At 40.3% G+C, this 25,639-nt stretch overlaps 1 protein-coding gene across 2 annotated transcripts in view; it reads left to right on the top strand.

Annotated features, from left to right (window-relative positions):
- Nucleotides 1-24,133, top strand: part of LOC148862405 (MATE efflux family protein) — a 35,070-nt gene extending 10,937 nt beyond the window's left edge. For both annotated transcript variants that reach the window (XM_088974314.1, XM_088974313.1), the window contains exons 5-13: nucleotides 6,495-6,630; nucleotides 7,125-7,221; nucleotides 7,987-8,087; nucleotides 16,675-16,838; nucleotides 19,424-19,495; nucleotides 19,617-19,733; nucleotides 22,077-22,172; nucleotides 22,256-22,377; nucleotides 23,362-24,133. In XM_088974314.1, coding sequence (XP_088830440.1) covers nucleotides 6,495-6,630; nucleotides 7,125-7,221; nucleotides 7,987-8,087; nucleotides 16,675-16,838; nucleotides 19,424-19,495; nucleotides 19,617-19,733; nucleotides 22,077-22,172; nucleotides 22,256-22,377; nucleotides 23,362-23,425 — 969 coding nt within the window. In that variant the 3' untranslated portion in view covers nucleotides 23,426-24,133. The remainder of the gene's footprint in view (nucleotides 1-6,494; nucleotides 6,631-7,124; nucleotides 7,222-7,986; nucleotides 8,088-16,674; nucleotides 16,839-19,423; nucleotides 19,496-19,616; nucleotides 19,734-22,076; nucleotides 22,173-22,255; nucleotides 22,378-23,361) is intronic.
- The last annotated feature ends 1,506 nt before the right edge of the window (nucleotides 24,134-25,639 follow it).

Here is a 25,639-nt window from a genome sequence, read left to right as displayed (position 1 = left end):
CTCACATCAAAGTTCAATTTAATGACACCTTCTGGAGGAGGTTCCCACTCTACCTCACTTCTATTCTTCCTAGTGGAGGTTGGAGAGAACACTGATGTGGGCCCCACTGTGTTCGTAGGGTAGAAGATGTTCTAGTCTGCCTAGGGTTAGCTATTGGTCATTTAGTTGTTTCAGTTGTTATTTATTTCAGTCATATTTTTTGCTCTATTTGTTATGTAAAGACTAAGGGCAGATCTGTCCTTTCCATGTAATGAGCATAACCTATAAATATTAATAAAGTGGCGGCGGCAGAACATTAAGCTTCTGCTCCTCCTTTCAACCCTTGTGTTCTACTGCTTCTCCTCCCTCTTCCTCTTCTTTTCTCTTACCTTTCTTCTTATCTTCGATCTTGAAATCCATTAGGGTTCAAGACTGATAACAGTCCTGAACTTCTACTTGGTATCAGAGCTAGGGCTTCTCATGTGAGTCTAGTCCAGCCGACCACATGAGAACCATCTAAGGCTGGAAGCTGAGAAAGCAGAGTTCGTTGACTGGTTCTTGGAGATCTCCAGAGGATTAGCAGCTGTTTGAAGAAGTGCCACAGTTGCAGCGAGTTGGTGATCAGGAAGAATCAGAGGAGGCTAGGGTTCGGGTAACCTTGGTAGGCCGCGAACTACATCCTATTGTAAGTCTTTTATTTTCTGAGAGAAGTAACATTAGAGAAGATAGGTTGGACCTATCCAGCAAGGGTGGCCGAACCACTCTAGGGTTTTATCTCTCTATTCTCTAGGGTTTTGTCTTATCCTTGCGGCAAACCCTAGTATTGGACTGAACCTTGTGATCTTATCCCTGCGGCAAATCCTAATAGTTCGGTTTTAGGGTTTCAGCATATCAGATTGATCAGTTTAAGGTTTCATATTAACCCTAATACAAACCTTATCCGTACGATACTGTCTGGAGTGTACAGTTTTTAGGACTGATTAAAACCTCAAATTGGCTTCAGCATATCAGGTTGTTCTTCAAACTGATTTTCAGTTTTCTTTTGGGGTTTCGAACACTTCTAAAGGGGTGAAAACAGTTCGGACTGTTGCTGTTGTGTGTGGTTGTTGATTTCAGATCAGTTTTATACATATTTCATGCACATCTACTATGAGTACAGATTGGTTATATACTGATTTTGTGATTGTGGTTGGTAGTCCTAGTGCTGGTTTTGACTGTAGTAACCCTAATTTTGAGACTTCTGGTTCTTGACCGAAATGGAGTTTAAGAATCAGGCAGAAGACAGTTTTGGGAACAGCAGTTATGGTGGTGGTTCTGAGACAGGTTTTCAGATTACAACCGTAAAGTTTGATGGATCAAACTATTTGGAATGGGCCCAATCAGCCATGATGGCTATTGGGGGAAGGGGCAAAGTAGGGTATCTCTTGGGAGATGTGGCAGAACCTTCCAAGGGAGACCCTACGTATACCAAGTGGGTTTAAGAAAACTACTTGGTTATGACGTGGCTCTGTAATTCTATGCAGCCCCATATCAGCCGAAATTACTTATGGGCAAAGACAACCAAGGAGATATGGAATGTGATGAAAGAGACTTACTCCCAACCCCTTAATGTTGCCAGAGCATATGAGTTGAAATGTGAGGTGAATTCCCTTAAACAAGGAGAGAAACCGGTGTCGGTCTACTTCTCTAACTTGAAGTCCCTGTGGCATGAGATTGATCACTTAGAGACTCTTGAGTGGGAGAGTCCCAAAGATGCTCAGATACATAGAAAGCACATCGAGACAAACAGAGTGTTTGAGTTCCTGGCAGGACAGAATTCAGAATATGATATTGTGAGACAGCAGATTTTGACCAGAGATAGTGTGACCCTCTCTCAGGCATACTCCTTAGTGCACAGTGAAGAGACCAGGAGGAAAGTCATGATGCAACCTCAACCGCTTACACCTGCCTTGGTAGCTGTCAAACCCAAAACAGAGGGTGATTCAGAGAGGGATAGAAAGAAGGAAGATAAAAGGGATGTGGTGTGTGAGCATTGCAAGAAACCTAAACACACAAAAGAAACATGTTGGAAGCTGCATCCACATTTGGTCCCGACAAAGTTGAGAAATAAAAGGGGTAATGCTCATGTGGCTATGACTACTGATTCAGCATCCTCATCTGGCACGAGAGACACACCATTAGAGACCTTAGCTGCAGTTCAGGCTGCTCTAATACAATTGGAGAAAGGAAGTTGGCAGTTCAGCTCAGTTACCGCAGTCATCATCAGATCCGGCCACATCGGCCTTTGCACACTCAGGTACTTGAGCCTTAGCCTACCATGCCTCCGCTCCAGGTACTACTGAACCGTGTTGGGTAATAGATTCAGGTGCATTCGATCATATGACTAGCTTGCCCTCTTTGTTTACTAATCTTCTGGTAGGGATAAAGTATCTATAGCTGATGGCTCTCTTGTCCCTATTTCTGGCAAGGGTGACATCAAACTGTCGGATACTATATCCTTGTCCTCTGTCTTGCATGTTCCTAAACTGGATACTAACCTTCTTTTCGTTAGTAGTATTACCAAACATTTGAATTGCTTAGTAACTTTCTTTCCTAACCGATGTGTTTTTCAGGACCTGGAGACGAAGAAGGTGATTGGGACTGGCTGTGAGACGAATGGGATCTATCTGCTCGGGAAGAGTTCTCGTCGGGAAGAGTCAGTGGATAAGAAGTTACTTGTTTCTCAGGTTGTGAGTCCGGTTATGCTTTGGCATAACCGATTGGGTCATTTATCTTTTCGGTCCTTGAAGAGTTTGTTTCCTACTTTGTTTGAGTCTGTTGAGTCATATCAGTTGAAGTGTGAAAGTTGTGAGTTTGCTAAACATTGTAGAAACTCTTATTCATTGAGTAATAAAAGGAGTAATAGTTCTTTTGATATTGTGCATACTGATATTTGGGGGCCATATCACATTCCTTCTATGGGTGGGTACATGTATTTTTTGTTATTTGTTGATGACCACACCCGGTTTTCTTGGGTTTATCTAATGTGATCACGAGATGAGGTGCTTGCCCTGACCCAAAACTTCCACCAAATGATCCTAACCCAGTTTGATGCTAGGATCAAAGTGCTTATATCTGATAATGCAAAGGAATACTTTGCTAAGCCATTGGCATCGTACCTCCTTAATCATGGGGTTATCCACCAGAGCACTTGCCCTCATACCCCTTAGCAGAATGGGGTTGCAGAGAGGAAGAATAGGCACATCTTGGAGATGGCTAGAAGTATTATGTTTACCTCCAATGTCCCTATTCGCTTCTGGGCTGATGCTATCCTTACGGCGGTATATCTTATTAATCGGATTCCTTCTCGAGTTCTTGATATGAAACCTCCTTTTTCCCTTCTAGACCCCAATGAGGAGTTGTTCACTATTCCCCTCAAGACATTTGATTGTACATGTTTTCTTCAGCTTCTCGGTCCCCACCACTCCAAGTTTGAACCCAAGGCCTCCAAATGCATCTTTCTTGGTTATGCACAAACTCAAAAGGGTTATTGTTGTTATGATCCTGTCTCGGGGAAGAAGTTTGTATCCATGGATGTCACTTTCTTTGAGGAGACACCCTACTATTCTCGGGTCTCTCCTCAGGGGGAGAGTAGTGAGCGTGGAGATTTGGGTCCTTTTCTTCAGGGGGAGTGCAGTGAGGACAGGGTTAATACCTTTGGGGCTGTTCCCTTACCTATTCTAGTTGGTGATGAGGGTTGTAGTAGCAAGGGTGGTCAGAGGGATCGGGAGTTGAGAGTCTATCATAGGCGATGTAGGCACTTTGATCCCGGTCATCAGTAGTCCCAACCAGCTCCAATCTCTTTTGCGGCTCCAAGTCCAGATATTACAGTCCCAGGACCCATAGAGACTCATTCCATTGTTGCTACCTCACCCTCTGCAGATGACCTTGACCTTCCCATTGCCCTCCGTAAAGGAAAACGGCATTGCACCACATCTACAACCCACTGCATCTCCCAGTTTTTGTCCTATGATCGCCTATCTCCCTCCTACAGGTCCTATCTCACCTCCGTTGCTGATGTCCCTATTCCGAGAACAGTGCAAGAAGCCCTATCAATCCTGGAGTGGAGAGGTGCAATGCAAGTTGAAATGGATGCCCTGTTGAAAAATAATACCTGGGAGCTAGTTGACTTGCCCAAAGGAAATAAACCAGTTGGATGCAGGTGGGTATTTATTGTGAAGCACAATGCGGATGGTTCCATTGAGAGGTTCAAAGCTCGGCTAGTTGCAAAAGGGTTCACTCAGACTTATGGTATAGATTACTTGGAGACATTTGCCCCGGTAGCCAAGATGACCACCATTCGGGTTCTATTATCTCTTGCAGTAAGCTACACTTGGCCTTTGTACCAAATGGATGTTAAGAATGCCTTCCTGAATGGGGACTTGCAGGAAGAGGTTTACATGCAGTTGTCTCCTGGATTCTATGATACAGAGGCAGGTAAGAAGGTCTGCCGGCTCACTAAGGCATTGTATGGTTTGAAACAGTCACCTAGAGCTTGGTTCGACAGATTCAGACTAGCCCTTGGGAAGTTCGGTTATGTACAAGCCTAGTCAGATCATACACTGTGCATCAAGAGGGTGGAGTCGTCACTGACACTACATGCAGTATATGTTGATGATATTGTGGTGACAAGAAATGACAACCATGAGATTGAGTCCCTCAAACAGCTCCATCAAGAGTTTGAGGTGAAAGATCTGGGTACACTATGGTATTTTTTGGGTGTTGAGGTTGCTAGATCTAAACAGGGGATCTTTGTCTCTTAGAGGAAATATGTTTTAGATCTCTTGGCTGAAACTGGAAAGCTAGGTGTCAAACCTGCAGATACACCCATTGAACAGAACCACAAGATTAGTGCAGAGAGTGGGGAGCTGCTTGAAGACAAAGTTATGTTTCAGCGGTTAGTGGGAAAGCTCCTATATCTATGCCTCATCCGACCAGATATCAGTTATGCCGTTAGTGTTGTCAGTCAGTACATGCATTCTCCTAGAACCATGCGCCTTCTAGCAGCAGAAAGAATACTAGCATACTTGAAGAGATGCCCGGGTAGAGGTATACTGTTCAAGAACAATGGCCACATAAGGGTAGAAGTCTATACGGATGCCGATTGGGCTGGGAGTGTTGATGACAGAAGGTCTACCTCTGGATATTGTGCTCTTGTGGGAGGTAACCTGGTTTCCTGGAGGAGTAAGAAACAGAGTGTTGTCTCCCGATCCAGTGCTGAAGCTGAGTACAGGTCAATGGCTAATGGTGTGGCTGAAAGTCTTTGGCTGAGATCACTACTTGAGGAGTTGGGTATTGAGTATGAGAAGCCCCTGATGCTGTATTGTGATAATCAAGCGGCTATTAATATAGCACACAACCCAGTGTAGCATGACAGGACTAAACATATTGAAGTTGATCGACACTTTGTACGAGAGAGGATCTCATCACAAGAAGTGTGTCTCCCATACATCACCTCCAATATGCAACTGGCAGATATCCTCACCAAAGTTGTACCACGGAAGAAGCTAGAGGCAGATCTATCCAAGTTGGGAATGATAAACATTTATTCCCAACTTGAGGGGGAGTGTAGAGAACACTTATGTGGGCCCCACAGCTACGGCCCCTCTTTGTTCGTAGGGTAGAAGATGTTCTAGTCTGCCTAGGGTTAGCTATTGGTCATTTAGTTGTTTCAGTTGTTATTTATTTCAGTCTTATTTTTTGCTCTATTTGTTATGTAAAGACTAAGGGCAGATCTGTCCTTTCCATGTAATGAGCATAACCTATAAATATTAATTAAAGTGGTGGCGGCAGAACATTAAGCTTCTGCTCCTCCTTTCAACCCTTATGTTCTACTGCTTCTCCTCCCTCTTCCTCTTCTTTTCTCTTACCTTTCTTCTTATCTTCGATCCTGAAATCCATTACGGTTCAAGACTGATAACAGTCCTGAACTTCTACTGAGGTATTAGCCACTTCTAGCCAATTTCTCCAAAGATCATCGAAGGAGAATTCAGCAAACAGGGCCAATATCTTAAGCCAATGGGTTGCTCTAGTTAAGATGCATTCCTTCACTTCAGCAAAACTTCTTTCCTTCTCTATGAAGGTTCTAGCATTCGTTGCCTATAGAATTTATCTAATTTGATGATTTTAACAATCATGTGGTTGTACTTGTTTTGGGTGGAGAGAAAGGTATGTAGTTTACTTGCCAGCATTATTTAATCAGAATAAATTTTGGGTATATAGTTTGCTTTTTATGTGAATCTTCTTCATGGTTTACCTGATAGTATGTATTGGTTTTTCTAGTCCATTTTAATTTTCTTTTCAGTATGAGAGCTTGTGAATGTTTTTGGTCATGTATTTAAGCATTCTGAGATTTACTTTAATTGCTAATTTTTCTTTTATAACAAGCCTTAGAGAATTATCCTACATGCTGAAATGCCTTAATGTTGTCTGAAGAGTTCACCAGAAAGCATTCACCTGGATATACTCTTTTACAGGACTCACCTATGCGCTTGCCAGCTGAGCACTTTCTTACTCTGAGAGCCTTTGGTGCTCCACCAATGGTCATTGCGCTTGCTGCACAAGGCACCTTTCGTGGATTTTTGGACACAAAAACACCTCTTTATGCCATAAGCACGTACTTCAAACTTATACTTTGATTTGCTAAATTTTCTTAGTACATATATGCTTTATTTTCTTCATATATATGCACAAATTAGACATTTAACTGGATTCAAGTTAAATCTTTTAGATCCATTTATGATAAATGTAATTTGAGTAGTATCTTATATATCAATTACTTTATTATTGGTATACCCTTTAATTGGAACAAAACATAGTTGGAGTCAAAGCTCTACCTGGTGCTTAGCTAATTAGCTGATAGCATGATAAAAGTTTGTGGTCAGTGTATATTGTCATAGAAGTCATTGAATATTTGAAAAGTTAGTGTATGCATGAGTTTTGGTCTTGCTGCTGGGAAAGACAGCTTAATGTATAAGCTAAGGATACTTAGTTGTCTTCATCAATAGTTATTTTTCCTTTCTGATTTGGTGAACTTCCAGTAACAGTTTCAAATGATTTATGTTCTTCTTTTTCTCGTTTACCATACCGAAATTGATATTATTCAGGTGCTGGAAACTTGCTCAATGCGATATTGGATCCAATTTTGATATTTCTCTTTGGTTTTGGCATTGGTGGTGCTGCAATTTCTACAGTGATTTCAGAGTATGTAAAACATGTGGTAAAATATGCCTTACAATTGGCCTTTGCACAGAACACTATAGTTGTCAAAATCTTACAGTTTAAAATATAATTTACCATTTGAATTGTGAATTCCAAGGATTCCAATTCAAACCTTAATCTAAGTCCTTTCTGAAAAATCTTACAATTATTGTTTGAATCTTATGATTTATACGATTCGTGCGGTTTGAATCAATTCGATTGGAACCTAGTTCTCTATTTTATCATTCTTTTATCATTCTATTTTTTCCAATAAGATGTTCTTTTAAACCCTTAATAGAATGAGATATTCTTAGGTTAATAAGACCTATTTTTTATTTAGAAACCTTATTTGAGTTTCTTTTCCATTGTATGTAAGTTAAAGAGTCCCTCTATGTGGATTAGTTGGCGTTTAAGTAAAACTTGATTATATCAACTGAAGTTCTAGTATAGAGATGGTAAACTCATTTGTGTCACATAATAGATATGGATTAAAAATGGCACAAATCACTTTTCCTACATATGGCCAACTTTTTTAGCATATGTTTTTAATTTTTTTACAACTTTCTGAAAAATATAACTAATGTTACAATTTACTAAATGAGTCACAATTCAGTTCATTTCATTGATAAAAAACAATTCAATTCATTTCAACCTTCTCTACTGTTGATGATACAATTATGTTTTTCAGAACATTCTTCATTCCCTGTTAACTTAATTTGTTTCTTTACTTCATCATGCTCTTGACCTCCTTCATTGCTTTCTTTTCAGATATTTAATTGCTTTTATCCTTCTCTGGGAGTTGAATGCAAAAATACTGCTTATCCCTCTAAACATGGAACAGATGGATGTTGCTAGATATCTAACTTCTGGTATGCATCTTTCAACTTAACTTTTATGGCATTTGCACACTATTTCTTCAGGAACTTGTGATGATGTTTGAAGTTTAGGGGCTGGGGACTGAACATTATGGAACGACTTGAGATTTGTAAGTTTACCATCAGCGGGATGTTAGTATGTAAGATGATCAGAAAGTCGCTGATTATATGCAAAGAGTATTGTGATCACTTGAACGTACACTCTCTCCAAAGCCACACGTCCCACTACTCATTATGATTTTCAGTCAATCTATAGGCTTAGGCCCTGTTTGGCAATGTTCCCACCTGTTCCTGTTCTTTTAGAAATTCCTGTTCTAGAACAGGAATTTTATTTCTTGCTCCTCGGGAGTAGCAGAGACATTTGGCAAATTGTTCTTTGAGAATGAATTTTTGTTCTACAGGAACAGAAGTAGTGTTTGGATAGTGAAATTATTTCTTAACATCGGTTAGAGATGATTGTGGTGGGAGATGCAAGTTTGGGTGAATCTGGCCAGAGCAACGGTGAGTTTAAAATAGAGCAATGACGATACAAAACCAAGTACGATGAGAATGAATACAACCTACCTGTTGACGTGTTCCTGTCCAAAAATGTCACCGGTGCTTTCTACCATTCGCTTGCCGTCCGGTTGTTGATGCAGCAGGAGCCAAGGGAGTCCCTCCTTCCTCTGAGATGTGCAGCAGCAATGGGAGGAGAAGTGTTGAATGAAATGTGGTTGTTAGGGCTTGTTTCTATCACTTTGTGTGAAATACCCAACATTACCAAAGAATATTTAATACCTAGTTGGGTTCACGAGAGATGGAGAACAGGTTTATAGAAGCTGCAAAATGGAGGAAAGAGATAAAGATTGAAGCAAAAGTTTTCATTCTTGAAGAGATAAGGATTAGAGGCCAGTAGAGCTTGAAGATTGGGGAGGCAAAGAGAGCTACAATATTGCTGGAAGGTCTTGAAGTAATAGAATGGATGCAGAAGTTTGTTTCAGAAGCAAGTTATAACGGTAAACAAATGAACCTTACGAAGTTCAACCTTGATGGAAGGAAGAGGTATGAGTTGGAATGCAAAAAGAATGCAAAATGTTGTTACATAACTCTGCAGGAATTCTTTGGGGGAAGAAAGAAGCAGGTGGTCTGTTTCCCAGAAAGTAGAAGGGGTAATGGATGGAAGGCAGTGGCACAGGTATTGAGTGACTTCATTCAGAAGATGAAGACAAAACAAGTAGAGGATGTAGCAAAGGAAAAGAAAAGGGATATGCAAAAGAGAGAGGAAGATTCCAGTGACAGAAACTGGTTGATTGCAGAAAAAGGAAAAAGAAGCTGCAAACTTGTAGCATCAATAGAAGAGAAGAACTGGGGGAAGAAATTTGTGGTGGAAACTTCATTGGAGAGGTATTGCACAGGCGATACTCAGAGAGTTGAACCTGCAAAAGCCGATGGTGATAACTCCTTATGCCTCTTGTAAAGCCTTGTTAGATATGGGTGAAGATGAAGTAGAGATTTCAGCTCTAGTTATTTACTCAGAGGCTGGTGCTGCCACAGTCTCGAAATGGTGTCCTCTTTCCAATACCAAAAGTTTATTGATTGAGGACAACGTAATAGTCAGATTGCTTGGGTTACCTTTCAACCTCTGGAAGGAGGAAATGTTACAGTCTAGCTGTAGTCTGTGATGCAAGATTAGATGGTGTTTTGATTGTGATCTCCATTCAGTAGCAGTGTTGTTAAGTGGTGTTAAATCCAGTGACATTCCAAGGAAGATAGAGGTTGTTTCAGATGGTTTAGTTTACCCCATTTGGCTTGCTACCTCCATTGAAGCCTAGCTATGGATGGAGGGTAGAGGGAGGAAGATGAAGGGGCAGAACAGGCTTGGTTGCATGGTTTGCAAGGCAAAGTAGTCTCTACAAGAGAATCTAAGACAATTGTGGTCCCCAAGAAAAAAGAGAAAAAAGAGGATGATTTAAACACTTGGGGAAAGTCTGCATGGCAGGGTGGGCTGAGGGATGGCAGGTCCTATGTTCAGACAGTGACAGGGGAATTAATTGGAGACAGGCTTGCTACAGTTGAAATTTCAAAACAAATTGAACAAAGGTTGGCAAGGTTTTAGGGATCGAGCCAATCCTGTGAGCCGGTTCAGTTTGGTTCAACAAACCAAGGCCAGTCACATGTTCTCTTATGTAAACACGTGACTGGCAAGGGGATAGAGGGGTTGGGCCCAGGCCCATCAAGATATAATGGGTCTGGTAAAGTAAATTGGCCGATTAACTTAAACCGGGTGGACTCAGAATTTAAAAAGCCACACGGCCTTTTAAGTGGGCACGTGACCAAAGAAGATAGCAAGGGGACAGAGGGGTTGGGCCCAGGCCCATCAAGATCTAATGGATCTAATAAAGAGAATGGGCTGATTACTGTAAATCGGGTGGACCCAAAACTTAAAACGTCATGCGCCCTTTTAAGTGGGCACGTGACCAAAGGAGTTGGGGAGATGATGAACCGAAAATATGGTCTGTAGGAAGTAGGGTTCGCTGCAGTGATGCGGCAAACATGAACTGGGCATGGGTCCCAAGCTTGAAGAAAAAGGGTGTCTCTCCGGAATGGCGCAATCTGAGGTTCAAGAAGCCTCATCCGACGACAGTGGAGACAGGGTTCTCCATCATTCCGGCGATAGAAAACCAGAATACCATGGATGCTTTTGAGGATTGTGAGACGGAGGAAGGAAGCAGCTTAGGTTCAGAGTCTGAAGGCTCTTCAAGTATTGGAAGTGTAGAACTGAAGAAGGCCAAACCCCTTAGCGACAATGAGAGCCTACATACCGAGCTGTTGTTTTTGGAATACGAAGATTCGGTTTTAAAAGATTCAGTTCAAGTAAAGTTCACTCAACCCTCACCCTTACCTAAGGAAGTGGGGTCTACCGCAGCTCTTATAGAGGAGAGGCAAAGGTTACCGGCTCCTAATTTTGCTCCCAGTTCGCTAGAGCAGCAAGGCATTGATAGAAGACTAAAGGAACAGGACATACCTCGGTCACCGAACATAGAGGTATCAATTAGGGGACAACATCTAAAGGCAAATTCTAATGCAAGGACTAAAACAATTTTGGTTGAACATAATGGGGACCCACAGTCACCTCTTTTGGAAGGAATAGACGCGACCTTGCCCCTTTGTTTTGCTTCTCGAGATCCATTGGCCTCTTCCCACAATCTGTCAAGTAATATTGTCAATTCGTTTTTTGGTACTGATGTGGGTTTTCTGCTTGGAACATGTACTTTTGCAGCTCAACTTGATTCAGCAGCCATGGATGGAAAATATTTAATTGGGGATAAGGAGGGTCAAGAACAAGAAGAAGTGGAAAGGGGAAGAAATTACAGGAAGAGGAGTTAGAGAAGATCTGGGATCAGATCTGTAGGTTTTTTTTGGAGGAGTATAAGAGAAAGGAGGAAGAGGTAGGGCAGGGTGGGGTTCAAGAAGATTTAGTAAAAACAGGGGCTCAAAGTAGCAAAAAAGCTGGGGATGAATCAGTTATGGGAAAGAAGCAGGAGGAGGAACTAGAGAGGATTTGGGGACAGATTTGTGCCCTCCTTGATGAGTATAGGCAAACAGAGGAATCTGTGGGGGAAAGCCAAGGACTTCTGGAAAGGAAAAATGAAACAAAAGCGGCCTTAAGTAGAGCTGGAACAATTAACAATTGAAGGAAGAAGAAAAGATCAGAGGTGGAAAGGCTGATATTAGATATAGAAGAAAATTTGGAGTTTAGCAGAAGAGGGGAGAGAAGGAAAGGCTCCACGTAGGGGCCTGACCTCAAGAGGGGATGCCAAATCTTTTATATCCATGAAAATCATCGGTTGGAATGTAAGGGGAAAAGCCGGGTATAGTGATGCTACAGGAGACCAAACTAGCCGATATTGGTAGAAGTTGCGCAAGAAGTATTTGGAAATCTAGAGGAATAAACTGGGTGCCGACACCTTCTTGGGGGGCCTCAGGGGGAATTGTTACTTTTTGGAGAGAGGATGTTGTGGAGGTGGTGGAGGAGCTAGTAGGAAAATTTTCAGTGTCATTAAAATTCAAGATGGTAGAGTATGGATTTACTTGGGCACTAACTAATGTGTATGGACCAAGCAATTACAGAGAGAGGAATGATTTTTGGGAAGAACTTTATGGGATACAAGGGCTTTGGGATGGTCTGTGGTGCTTGGGGGGAGACTTCAATGTAACCTGATTTACGAATGAATCAAATAATCCCCAACAGGTCATCACAACCAACATGTGGAGATCAATGATTTTATATAATTGTGAATTAAAAGAACCCCCAACAGGTCCAACTTTCAGGAGACACCAACCTGATCCAAATTAGATAGATTCCTCTTCACTGAAAGCTGGGAAAATAAGTGGGCAGACTTGATAGCTAGGGCTTTACCGAGAGTTACTTCTGACCATTGCTCCATTGGTTTAGGACAGGAATCCTTTGGGCAAGGACCCCTACTTTTTAGGTTTGAGAACATGTGGCTGACTCACCCGGACTTTGTGAAGAAGGTTGAGGAATGGTGGAGAGAAGACCTAAGGGGGTGAAGTGGAAAGCGGTAAGATTCCACAAAAAACTTAAAAGATTGCGAGCACATGTGAAGGAGTGGAATAGAGAGCATTTTGGGAGAATAAAAGAAAGGAAATCTTCTCTGTTGACCCAAATAGAGGAATTGGATGCGAAGGAATCTCAAAGAACCATAATCCCTCAGGAGAGAGATCGGAGATGGGAACTAAAAAGAGAGTTAGATGAAGTTGTTTTGAGAGAAGAAATTTCTTGGAGGCAGAAGTTTAGATGTAAATGGATTAAAGAAGGAGATGGGAACACTAAATTCTTTCATAATCTAGCCAATGGAAGGAGAAGGAAAAACCTAGTGTCCAAACTGGAAGTGGATGGAATAGTCTTTGATACCCAAGAAAGGATAGCCAACTGTTTTGTTGAGCACTTCAAATCCATTTTGAGGAGACCCCTAAGACCTAGTGTGGAGTTGGAAGGCGTTACCTGGCAGAGGCTTCCAGAAGAGAGTAGAAGCTGGCTGGAAAGGTCAAAAGCACCTAGACCCCTAAGACCTAGGAAGAAATCAGAAAAGCCGTTTTTTCAACGGACAGGTCAAAAGCACCAAGGCCAGATGGGTTTACAATGGCTTTTTTCCAAGACTATTGGAACGTAGTCAAAGAAGATTTAATCGAGGTCTTTAAGGAATTTGAGGATAACCCAGTGGTGAGTCGTGGAATTAATGCTACTTTTTTAGCTTTAATTCCCAAGAAGAAAGAGGCCAAGCATCCAAAGGATTTTAGACCTATTAGTTTAGTGACTAATGTTTACAAGATTGTGGCTAAGGTCTTATCTTTGAGGATAAAAAAGGTGCTTCCTTGTCTTATTAGCCAAGCGCAAGGAGCTTTTGTTCAGGGGGGACAAATTGTAGATCAGATTCTAATAGAAAATGAATGTGTGGAGGAGATAAGGAGATCAGGGTATCAAGGTTTTGTTTACAAATTTGATCTTGAAAAGGCCTATGACTTGGTGGATTGGGTATTCTTACTACTTGTGCTAAGAAAGTGTGAGTTTGGGGATAAATGGTGCAAATGGGTAAATGGTTGCTTGTCCAATTGCCATTATTCCATCCTAGTCAATGGGGTAGTTAATGATTTTTTCTCGCTAGTAGGGGTTTGAGACAAGGTGATCCTATGTCACCATTCCTTTTCACTTTAGTCGCCGATGCTTTTAGTAGACTCCTCTCAGAAGCAGATAGAGCCGTATCTCTAAGAGGGTGGAGAATAGGTAGAGACAGAGTTTCAGTAACCCATCTCCAATTTGTAGACGACATAATAATCTTTTGTGAAGGTTGTGATTTGATGGAGGTAAGGAATTTGAAGGATTTAATAACTCACTTTGAGAGGGCCTCAAATTTAAAAGTAAATTTTGAGAAGAGTTGTGTTGTGGGATTTCACTTGAACAGAGAGGAGATGGAGTCTATAGCAGCCTTGCTAGAACGCACCTGCTCTCAGTGGCCCCTATCCTACCTAGGACTTCCTTTAGGGGCAAATCCAAAGGAAAGTAGGTTCTGCAACCTGCTGGTGGAAAGATTCAAAAAAAGATTGGTAGTTTGGAAGAGAAACTATATTTCCAAGGGGGGTTGAGTTACTTTGATTAAAGCAACTTTAGCCAACTTGCCTTTATACTTCCTGTCAGTCTTTAGAATTCCTAAAAGGGAGGCAAAGAGGTTGGAAAAACGAATGAGGGATTTCTTATGGGAACTTGGTGAAGAGAAAAAAGATCACTTGATTAGGTGGGAGGTGGTGTGTTGGAGTAAGGAAGAAGGAAGTCTAGGATTAGGGAATGTGGTGAGCAAGAATGAGGCTCTTTTGGGTAAGTGGCTTTGGAGGTGGCCCTTGGAGAGGGAGAGGTTGTGGCATGAAGTAGTGAAAAGTATCCATGGTTATTCTGAATCAGGTTGGGATGCGGGAGTATCCCGAAGGGCTTTGCTCACTACACCTTGGAAGGCTATCTCTGGCATTCTCCCTAAGTTCCTCAGTTTTGTAAGGTACGATGCTTTCTCTGGAAACTCCATTCTTTTTTGGGAAGATAGTTGGGTGAGCTCTCAACCCCTAAAAGATCGTTTCCCTTCTCTCTATTCCATCTCAGTTTTTATAAAGAAACCCATTTCTTGGTTCCTTCCCCCCCGTTTGCCCTTTGGCCTTAAATTGGGATTTTGGGTTTCGAAGAGGGTTAAGGGATGAAGAATCTCTTTGCATTTCAGAGCTGTTGTTGCTTCTAGATTCGGTGTATTTGGACCCCCTCTAACCTGAATAGAAGAGTCTGGTCCCTAACCACGGTTGGCTCATTCACTTGTGCTTCTTTCTTTAAAGCCCTTTGCTCCAACCCCTCCTCTCAGGTCTTTCCTGTTAAATAAGTATGGTCAAGACCAATTCCCCCCAAAATAGCTGTGTTCTATTGGGAAGCCTATTATGGTAAGATCTATACTGCGGAGAACTTGCAAAAGAAGAAACCTTTTATGTGCTTGTCCCCTAATCAATGCTCTCTGTGTAAAGTGAGGGGTGAGGGCTGTAACCATTTGCTGATATCATGCTCTTTCGCTACCAATATTTGGAACTGGGTTGTTTCTTTATTTGGGTGCAGGTGGAATTTGCCCTCTAAAGTAAAGTTGTTGTTCACTCCGGCTGCATTTGGGAGATTGACAAAAAGAGGGAAGCTAATGTGGAAATGTATCAGAGCCACTACGTTGTGGACTGTATGGGAGGAGAGAAATGCAAGAATATTTCAAAAACAGGAAAGAAGTCTTGCTGAAATCAAGGAATGCATATTGACAAGGACTATCTCATGGTTAAAATCTTCACACTTGTTGGCAGATTACTCCTTCGATGACTTAAGGAGAAATTGGGCTGCAGTGGCTGCTACAGTCTCCACCAAGATCAAATTACAAGCTGAATGGATCCCCCCCTCCGGATGGTGTGGTAAAATTGAATTTTGATGGTAGCTGCCAAGGTAACCCATGGCCTTCGGGAATAGGTGGGATTCTGAGAGACAAAGACAGCAATATGTTGTCTCTATTTTCAGGACCAGTGGGTGAAGGTGATTCAGTAAGGGCAGAGCTACTAGCAGTGGTACAAGGTATACAGATGGCTTGTCAAATTGGAATGACCAATCTGCTAGTAGAAGGGGATTCCAAGGTAGTAATAGGCTGGCTAATCAGCCCAGAAACAGCTTGTTGGGGCTACAGGGATCTGCTAAAGAAAGTTAAATGGATGACAAGGAATATGACTGTTAGGTTTCAGTGGGTCAGAAGATCAGCAAATGCAATGGCTGATTCTTTGGTCAAGCAAGGGGTGTCAAGGGGAGATCTTTTTAGGGCTACTTTGTAATTGTGTCTCAGGCCTGGGCAGTTTTGGTGTATATGGTTCAGTCCTAGGGGGGGTAACATCTCGTGCCTCCTCCTAGGCTGATTGTATTACTGATATCTGATTTAATAAAACTATTTTCATTCATCAAAAAAAAAAAAGAAATACCCAACATTACCCCTTCTCTCACGTTGGAGTTGACGGCACGTGTTCATTAATAGGGGTTAACGTTGTGGGAACTGCACGTTCTCTGGGAACGCATTCTTTGAGTGTCGATTTTTCATTCCCAAAGAACATGTTCTTTGGGTGTTGTTCTCACGCGAGAATACCTTTTTTTTATTTTTCTTGTACCAAACGCATTCCTGCTCCGCAAGAACACCGGGAACGATAGAAACGTTCTCATGGAACGTTGCCAAACAGGGCCTTAGTGACCTAACAAGGATAGAAACTCTCACTGCCATGTAGAAAGCCTCAAAATAGAGTTGGACAAACTGTAAGACACTCCCCACCTGAATATTTTGTGGAATCCCCTATTTTCTAATCAACCTGTAGCATTAGTATCCAAGATAATCCTTAATGTGTACATGTGAGATGATCCTACAAATATCATCTATTAATGTGTCAGTTGATATGTATAAAGAGCATTTAACACATGGTATCAGTTAGTTTATAGCCTTTATTTCCTTAAAAGGGAATCCCAAGTGTCAATCTTTTGCAGGTGGCCTTCTAATTGGAAGAACCATAGCTGTGCTTCTTACCATGACACTAGCGACATCCATGGCTGCTCGGGAGGGACCTATTCCCATGGCTGGTTATCAAGTCTGCTTACAAGTTTGGCTGGCAATCTCTCTTCTTAATGATGCTTTAGCACTTTCTGGTCAGGTAAATAACTTTTCAGTTCTCAACTATACATGGTATTCTAAGTAATCTGTTGAAAATTGAACAATGCCAGTAAGATGAGGCATGAGAGAACAGAAAACTGTAAAGCATAGGAGGGCGAAAATCTGGACAGAGATACAAGAACTTCACCTTGGAATTCTATTAATGCTATCCTCCTTTCTTTTCTACTGCATGTTAGGTATATAATCCATGTTTTGGAAACCTTGTTAAATTTTGGGAACATGTTTGAGTGAGCAATTTTCCTTTGAAGCATTGATTTCCTCTCTTATATTCTCTTTCTAATTGCAAAGATGAGCCGATTTCCTCTTCCTTCGTTCCTTCTAACTCTAGGTCTCGTTTTGGTTGGAATCTGGGCTTTAGGAGAGTTTTCGTGATTCTGAATTAAATAGTGTCCTGTCTTTGTGTCAAATTTTGGAAGGTTTTTTTATCCTTCAATAGGGGACAGTCGGATTTGGACTCCCTCTCCTTCCAACCCCTTTTCTTGTCCTCCTTTTTTTCGACCTTAATTCAACATCGCAACAGTCAAGGTAGGCCTTTTCCCTGTCAAGGAGGTTTGGAGTAGACCGATTCCTACTAGGGTGGGGGCTTTTTCCGGGAAGCTGTTTTGGAAAGAATTAACACCTATGATTTACTTAAGAGAAAAAGACCATTTTGGTGCTTATCCCTCACTGGTGTTGCCTTTGCAAAATGGTGAATCTTGCAACCACTTGTTCTTGCCCCTTTGTTTCTTTTATATGGGATTAGTTTTTCTCTTTGTTTGGGTGTAGGTGGAACACCCCCCCAACTGTATAACGCTTGTTTGCTTCTACTTTTTTGGTTAGCCGAAGAAACGGGGATGAATCTTATGGAGGTGCTCAAAAGTTGAGGTTTGCTGGAAAATTTGGGAAGAAAGAAACTTGAGAGTCTTCTCTGAGGAGGAGAGAAGCATGGAAGCCTTAATTGAAGTTATTGCCATCAGGGTGGTTCATTGGGCGAAGTCCTTACCCCTTTTTGAGCACATCTCTTCTAATGACCTACATAGGTAGTGGAAGGAAGTGGCACACTCAGCTCCTCATGCAACTACCATTGGGTGATCTTGTTCCCCACCAGGTGAAGGTTTCATAAAGCTGAATTTTGATGGTACTAGTGAAGGAAATCCTAGTTCTTCAGGCATTGGAGGGGTTTTCAGGAATGATGAAGGAAGAACCCTTGCCTTTTTTCTGGTCTAATTGGTGTTGGTGACTCATTGAGGGCAGAAATATTGGCCGTAATGGAAGGAGTTATGAGGGCCAAGGAATCGAATGTCCAAAAGTTGATTATTGAAGGCAACTCAAAATTAGTTATAAGCTGGCTGCAGAAGGATGAAGTAGGATGGTGGAATTATGTAAATGAAAAAGGAAACTAAAATTGGTGACACTTGGAATGGAAGTTAGATTCCAATGGGTTAAAAGATATGCCAACTCCTGAACTCCTTTGCTGATGCATTGGCTAAACAAGGGGGTGGGAAGAAATCATTTATTTTGGGCTGTGTTGTAATCAATTTTTCTCTAGAAGAGCTAAGAGAGTTTGTCTCTCCCAGTTCTGGTTGTACTGGTTCTTATTCCCTTTAATATTTATGAAAATGTCCAGTTATTGATGAAAAAAAAAAAAACTGGACAGGGATTTTGTGCCAATACATAGATTTAGGCCTCCCTGAGCTGAAAGCTTTACCAGTTAAAACATGCAACATATGGCCTTTAAAGTGCCTTCCAATACTTGTGAATGCATTCAGTTATGTATAACTTTCTTATGGAGAAATATATGAAAATTTAGGATATTATGACCATAGTCTCTTATGAGGAAAACAATTATTATCATCGTTTCCCTCTTTGACTTCTCAAATCACTTTGTGTCATATTTGCTCTGTTGTCCGTTATCTTCCTATCATGTAGGTTTGGTTCACTTACAGTAACCTATAGTTTTGGTGGATCATGTATTTCCTTACTCCATTGTTTTCCTTACAAATATGAAGGAAAGTAGAACATATTAATCATATTTTCTTACTCCATTGTTGTTGGTAACATGGTATTGCTAATTTCAACATTTGAACATATTGATCATTTGTATAGCTGTGAGGGGTTTTTGCCTTTATAGTAATACAAAGTAGTACCATTTATTAACAAAAACAATTGAACATACTCATCACTTCATCTAAAGCCACATAAAATCCTAATTGGGTAACATGCTTCACATCCAACATTCTTGTCAGCTAATTACTATTACAAATGCTTCAATATATTATGTTAGAAAAGATATAACCAATCTCATTTAAATGCTCTAGACCTAAACAAGGAATTGCCAGAATCTCAAGGGCAAAAGTTTAAAAGAAAAGGTGGAACTGACTAGAATAGAAAAATGATTTAATATTTGCACGAGGATTCAGGGTAAGCCAGTAAGGGGATTCTTGAAGCTTGCTGTTCTTTATCTTCACTTACTGTAATTCATGGTTGTCAAATAATTACAATATACAAAAATTGATAGAGTTTTAATGGTTGAAGCTCCTCTATGGTTATGTATCATCACCCCTTAAGCTGATTTTTCTTCCGTAGGCCCTTCTTGCTGGTGATTACTCTCAAGGGAATTATAAACAAGCTCGCCATGTGGTCTACAGAACTTTACAGGTAAATATCATCTACTGTCAGCCAATTATTTCTAAGCATTTTATTTTCCTTTTCCTTTTTAGTGAAGTTATTCTTCCTGCAGAGACAGTGGCTATTTTAACAGTCTTTTGGATCCATTCAGATTGGTTTAGTAACAGGGATTGCTTTGGCTGTTATGTTGTTCATTGGGTTTGAGGCATTTTCTGGATTATTCAGCACTGACTCTGCTGTTTTGGGAATTGCCCGATCTGGTATTTTGGTAAGGAATTACTAACCTGAAGTATCTTCCCCTAACAAAGAAAGTTGAACTACCTGCTGGGCACATGAGAGGATTATACACTGATAGCCTACTGGTGCATGTATCATTAATACAAGGAATGAGGGCCAATGTCAAATAGATTCCAAAAAATAACTTGTTATACCAAAAATCAGTATGTATGGATGTTTCTGACTATTAATTTTATTGACTTAAAACTGCAAATTGGAACCGAGCATAAAAGACTATAAATTTGAAAGTGACTGATTTAGACAATGTACTACCCAACGACTCACTGTTAAAAAAAACAAGGTTAGGTATAGCAGAATTTTAGCCTGAATAAAATCTTGTTACCCATTTCCATTTGATTGATGGAGTGTGCAACTCCATCAGATCTTTTGTTTTACCCAAGATGTTCCTGCTCCAACAATAGATTTTTATGCCACGCTTTGTTTTGATTGTTCACCTCTATTTTCTAAATTTGTCCTGAGGTATACAATATCCCAAAAACTTCTTGCATCTATATCCTAATTGCTAATCTTTAGATCTTTTGTCGCTAAAAAAGTACTTGACCGTCAATTTGTACATCTAATTTCGCTGTTCTACAATTTCATTATCACATAATGACAATTATCCATTTTTAAGGTTTGTATGGAATTTGCCCTCAATCATTTGACTCGCCATTTTTATGTAAAATATCTTATTAAATAATCATGAAAGCCCATCTTGTACAATGGTTATCACTCAGTCATAAGGGGTTTTAGCCCATTACAAACTTACCTGTATGGGGTTTGAGTCTGAGAGTGGCCACTTTGTGAAAAGAAATACCAAAGGTTAAGTCCATATCCAATCTATCCCTCCCAAGAGCCCAGATAGGTAGGACCAACATTGGGTAATAGCCTTTTTAGTATAGAAAGAACAGTTATTTTTTTCCTTTTTAGTTTTTATTTACTACTTATTATCTTCCTTTTTAAACTTCATTGTTCATATATACCTGTAGTTATACAAATTTTGATTTGGATAGGCTGGCAAAGTTGTAACCTACACTATCTGGAATAATAGCCAGTATCTGTGATACAAAACAGAGTTGTGAGAAAGGTCATGAGCCATCCATTGTGTGCAATAACCGTTATTTTGTATATTTGCCATAGTCTTAAAAATGATCATCTAATGGTGCTTGTAATCCTTGGAGGATCATCCCTTTCTTTTGGAGTAAAGTAACAAGAAGTGAGGTTGGTTTTTCCTTCCAGTCATGTTTTTCATATAATGGTTCTGTCCTGAAGGATCATGTTTTCTGTTGGAACAAATTAACAGTCAATTAGATGGGTTTACCATTTCTTCCACCTATGTTTTGAGTTCGGATCTGGTCCCAACACAGGGTCCCAACAACCAGTCATAACAGCCTTTTCAGCTGTGCATTGGGAACATCTTCCTTGTCCTCCAAGGCGAGATGTTCCCAATGTACAGCTGGAATGGCTGTTGAGACTGGTTGTTGGGACTAGATCCGGTCTCCTATGTTTTCTATTGTGTCAAGATGTTGCAGACATGTTGTCTGGAAAAGGCATTAGTTGTCAAGTTTTGACTCTGAACTATTGGAATCCTTTTTGCTGCCATTTTTTCATTTTTTTTATTTATGTATTATTTATTTCTCTTGTTTTGCTAATAAATCATTCTCTTGCAATCAAGAAATGAATGTGGCAAAATAGATTATAAAGGTTATTTGGTCAAGGTAAATTATGGAATAGGTGATCCCCGCGTAGGACCCATTATTAAGTGGCTCCCATCCGGTCAAGGTAAATTATGGAGTAGGTGATCCCTACATAGGACCCATTATTAAGTGGCTCCCATCCTCTTCTTTGTATGTCTACCAGTACCCTCTGTCCCTCCATGCAGTTGAGGCAGCAGGTACCTTTGACTCTAAGGCTTTGTTTGGATCCGCTGTAAAACGTTATCAGTGTAAAAGTACACTGATGACGTTTTACACTGAACCGTATAATAGGTGACCGTTACGTTTTGAAAACCATGATAAAAAAGTGTAAAGTTTTACATCGGTAAAATCGATGTAGTATTTACGTCGATAATTGATGTAAAACTTTATGCTTGATGAGGTTTTACATCGAATCCCAATGTTAAACTCCACTCCATCCAAATGCCAACAAATCTAAACTGGAGTGGAGTTTTACATCGATCTTCATTTACACTCCTTCCAAACACCAACAAAACTGAACCGGTGTAAACTTTTACGTCGTTCTTGATTTAGACCGATTCCAAACGCAGCCTAATTGCCTAGATAGAAAAGATTGGTAGGGAAATCCAATGCTGTCATGCTGACAAAAATTTTTGCAGTTTGTTGCTGGTTCTCAGCCAATGAATGCACTTGCATTTATTCTTGATGGACTCTACTATGGGGTTTCAGACTTTGGCTATGCAGCATATTCAATGGTAATATCTTTCGGGTGGCTTTTCTTTTCATCTGTTGTAAAGTAACACATCTTGGTTTTGAATGAGTGTTTCATTGTTTTCAGGTGCTAGTTGGATTGGTCTCTTCTGTTTTCCTATTGATTGCCACTCCTCTATATGGCCTTAGTGGAGTCTGGGCAGGGTTGTTTCTTTTCATGACACTGCGAGTAGTTGCTGGATTTTGGAGGTATGCTTGAAGCAAGATAAACTTCACTGGATTCTAGAAGTGGAGGAACCAAGAGAAAAAGTATATAGAAATTTAGGGTGTCTTCAGTTCATGATTGCATTTGTGTTTCATCTGGATCCAGAATGCACCATGAGTGAGAAATGACTGTTCATTTGGTTGTTGCTGATTCTGGAACCAGCAATACATGGTTTCAGAACCTGCAAAATGGCCATTTTTTGTTCACAATTTTTTATAGCTTTCTCAACCAAGCATTGCTAATGTAAGCATGAAATAGCAGTTATGTGTAACTCATGTATACATGTACTTTCACTGTTCTCTTTTGATTGTACAGTTTTTATTAAGTAGAAACATTATTAATGGAGCTATATTGGTGTGTCTACAATCCAAAGGGATAGTGAAAGTATACATGAGTTACATAATCAATACTTGCATATCATGGTTCAGAAAGTGAAAGACAAACAAAAGAGCCTCTGTTGCATTGTCTGCTTCACACACGCGCGTGCGCACACACACAAAAAGACATTTTCTGAAAAAATTGGTACATCTTTTGAACCATATCACCTTTTTCAGAATTGTGAATTGAACAACACCTTAGTTAATAGAATACATGGTTATTAGTCATCAAATAGGGATTAAGAACACATTATGGGGTTGATGCCTATGGGTGGACAAACCCAGAAGTCACACAAATTAGGGATCCTTATCGTTTGGTCATGTGTTCTCTCTCTGGGAGGGGGGGTGACCCAGCCCTGGGGTTTGATTCTGTAACTAGACGAATGACTAAGAATTCCTTCGTTCTTCTACTCATGCAAAAGATAGGCTCTGAACCTGACAATCTTGGTCTCATGTGCATAATTGAACTGCTAGTAGCTTATTGTAGCATTTAAAGGTCATAGTATTCCCTTTTTCCTTTACTCGCAAGTGAATGTTGTAGCATTTCTTCTGGTTTTGTTTCCTTTGTTAATTGATGTTTGTAAGTTCCAGGCTGAACACAAAAGGTGGACCATGGAAAATGGTGTGGTCTGAAATTGATCAGAAGAATGACTGAGATGCAGTAAGTTTTGCTTTCAAACACATCCATTGTCTACTCACAGTGATGAAACATGATGAATCCACTCACGGGATCAGAAGCAGGAAGGAGTTCAAATATCTGAAGCCCGAAGAGTCGAGGAAATTTTAGCAGCGAAGTCATGGATAGTGAGTAACCACATGTACTGACCCATGGTATCTATTTCAGAGTGCAACTGTTCAGAAATTCATACAGTAGTGCACCCTTCGGACCTATAAGGTTGTACAAGGTATCGGATTTTGAAAGTTGCAGCTATATGCATACATGTTACAGATGGGATACCCTTCATTAATCAAGGGATGACATGTTAGCTAGATATCATCAAGGAGGCTGAATTTCGATTTCAGCTGGCTAAGTTTCTGAAAATTAAGTTACAATTCTATAAACGATTGGTGATGACATGATTGAAGATGGGATAAAGGGTACGTAATTGAAGATGGTAAAGGGAGCAGCATTGTTGAGTGCAAGACATCTACCTATTCGGTTACCTTAAGGTTTAAGCTTCATGTATCTTACTAGATTCGTCATGCCTTGCCTTTTCGAAATGTACTTATATTTTGGTAGCTTCTACTGATGTCAGGTGTATGACCTTTCGGTTGCTGTGTCTTTCACTTCTTGCTATTGTAATTTGTAAGTAAGATCTCATTCTGCAGTTATAGTTAAAAGCATATTTTGCATCCTTATAAGCCAGTTTCCTCTTTCTTTTTCCGAATGTTGAATTTATGAAATCTTACACTCGATGTTAAAACGGTATTCTCTTATTCTCGATGTTAAAAAGTTTGTACCTTTGCTCGAGAGAACCACTATCTTTGGCCAAAACGGGCCATGCCGCCCGCGGCCAGCACGGCACAACATGGCATGACAAAACGCGGGCTGTGCCAGGCCTGGGGTTTCAGGTCCATGGGCCCCGCAGCCTGTGTGCCGGCCCAGCCTGTGGCATGGCCCATTTATATAATTGTTTTCAAATTTTTTATATTATCTTAAATAGACCTTTCATAGTTTTGGCCCAGCCTAGCCCAGGGCTCGGCCTACGGACCAGTCAACCATGGCACAGTAAGAGCTTGCGTTGGCTCGAGCCGTGTTAGGCCGACTCCCCAAAATATCCTAGGGGAGGGAGGCACAGCCTGTGGGTCATGCCATGTCGGCTCAGAACGATTGGTTTTACAACTCTTCTTATATTTCTCTACATTTGTATAGGTTTTTCTCCGTTTCCCTTCCTTTTTCGTCAAACTAAACACAGTGCATAGAATTTACATTTTTCTTCTCGAATTCTCCTCTTTGTTGAGGAAAAATGCAAGGCTTCTACTTGAAGACATTTGGCAAAGCCTAAAGAACTAGATAAATAAGAGAGAGAAGCAATGTTTTAAAAAATGACTTGGAACCAGAACCGTTCTAGTCACCGATTTTCGGGTTGACGGTTTGATTGTTTAGTTTAAATGGATGGCCCATTCTAACAAAAAAGTAATTAAAATAAAAAATGACCAAAACTATTGAACAGGTCAACAGTTCGATCGCTCAGGTCAACAAGTCATTAACCGATTCAACGGTTTTTGGCCAGGGCCCAGGTTTGGGGTAAAATGGAACCAGTTGGTTGGACAGTTCCTAGGTTGAACGGTTTGACTATCCAAGTCAATGACAATTCGAAAACATTGGAGAGAAGAGTGTATCCACCCTCCTTATGCTATGTTTAACTGCAATACGAATTTATTTGCATTGATACAAAACTATGGTAATCCAAAATGATTTTGGTGCAAATTATGATTTATTTTTATTTCAAAATTTATCTTATTTTGTTTGATTACAGTACAAATGAAATAAAATAAGACTAAATGAAGTAAAAAAAAAGACTTCAAGCAGAATAAAGTGAAGCCCAAAACAAAATTAAACCAAAATTTGCATTTATACTAATGTAAATAAAATTACACTGCAACCAAACACAACCTTAACTTTTTTAAATAAGATTTGAGTAGATATTCTCCCTTAACTTTTTAATTAATATTTTGAAATTCAAAATAGCTTTTGTTTGATTTGATTTTAGGCAAAATACCTAGTATCTACTCTAATACACTTCCATAAGCATGAAATGATACTAAGAATATATTATAGGCCAATCCTACCAATCCTAGAGAGAAGAAAAAAAAGATAAGAAGCTTTGCTTTTTTTTTGGGTAAAAAGTTGAAGCTCTACTTGGGT

The sequence above is a fragment of the Nelumbo lutea genome, chromosome 3 (genome assembly GCF_056320005.1).
Source record: "Nelumbo lutea isolate HS-2025 chromosome 3, American lotus-T2T, whole genome shotgun sequence".
In the NCBI taxonomy this organism is placed as follows: Eukaryota; Viridiplantae; Streptophyta; class Magnoliopsida; order Proteales; family Nelumbonaceae; genus Nelumbo; species Nelumbo lutea.
The sequence above is the reverse complement of the archived record's forward strand: the minus strand, read 5'-3'. Positions and strand labels throughout refer to the sequence as shown.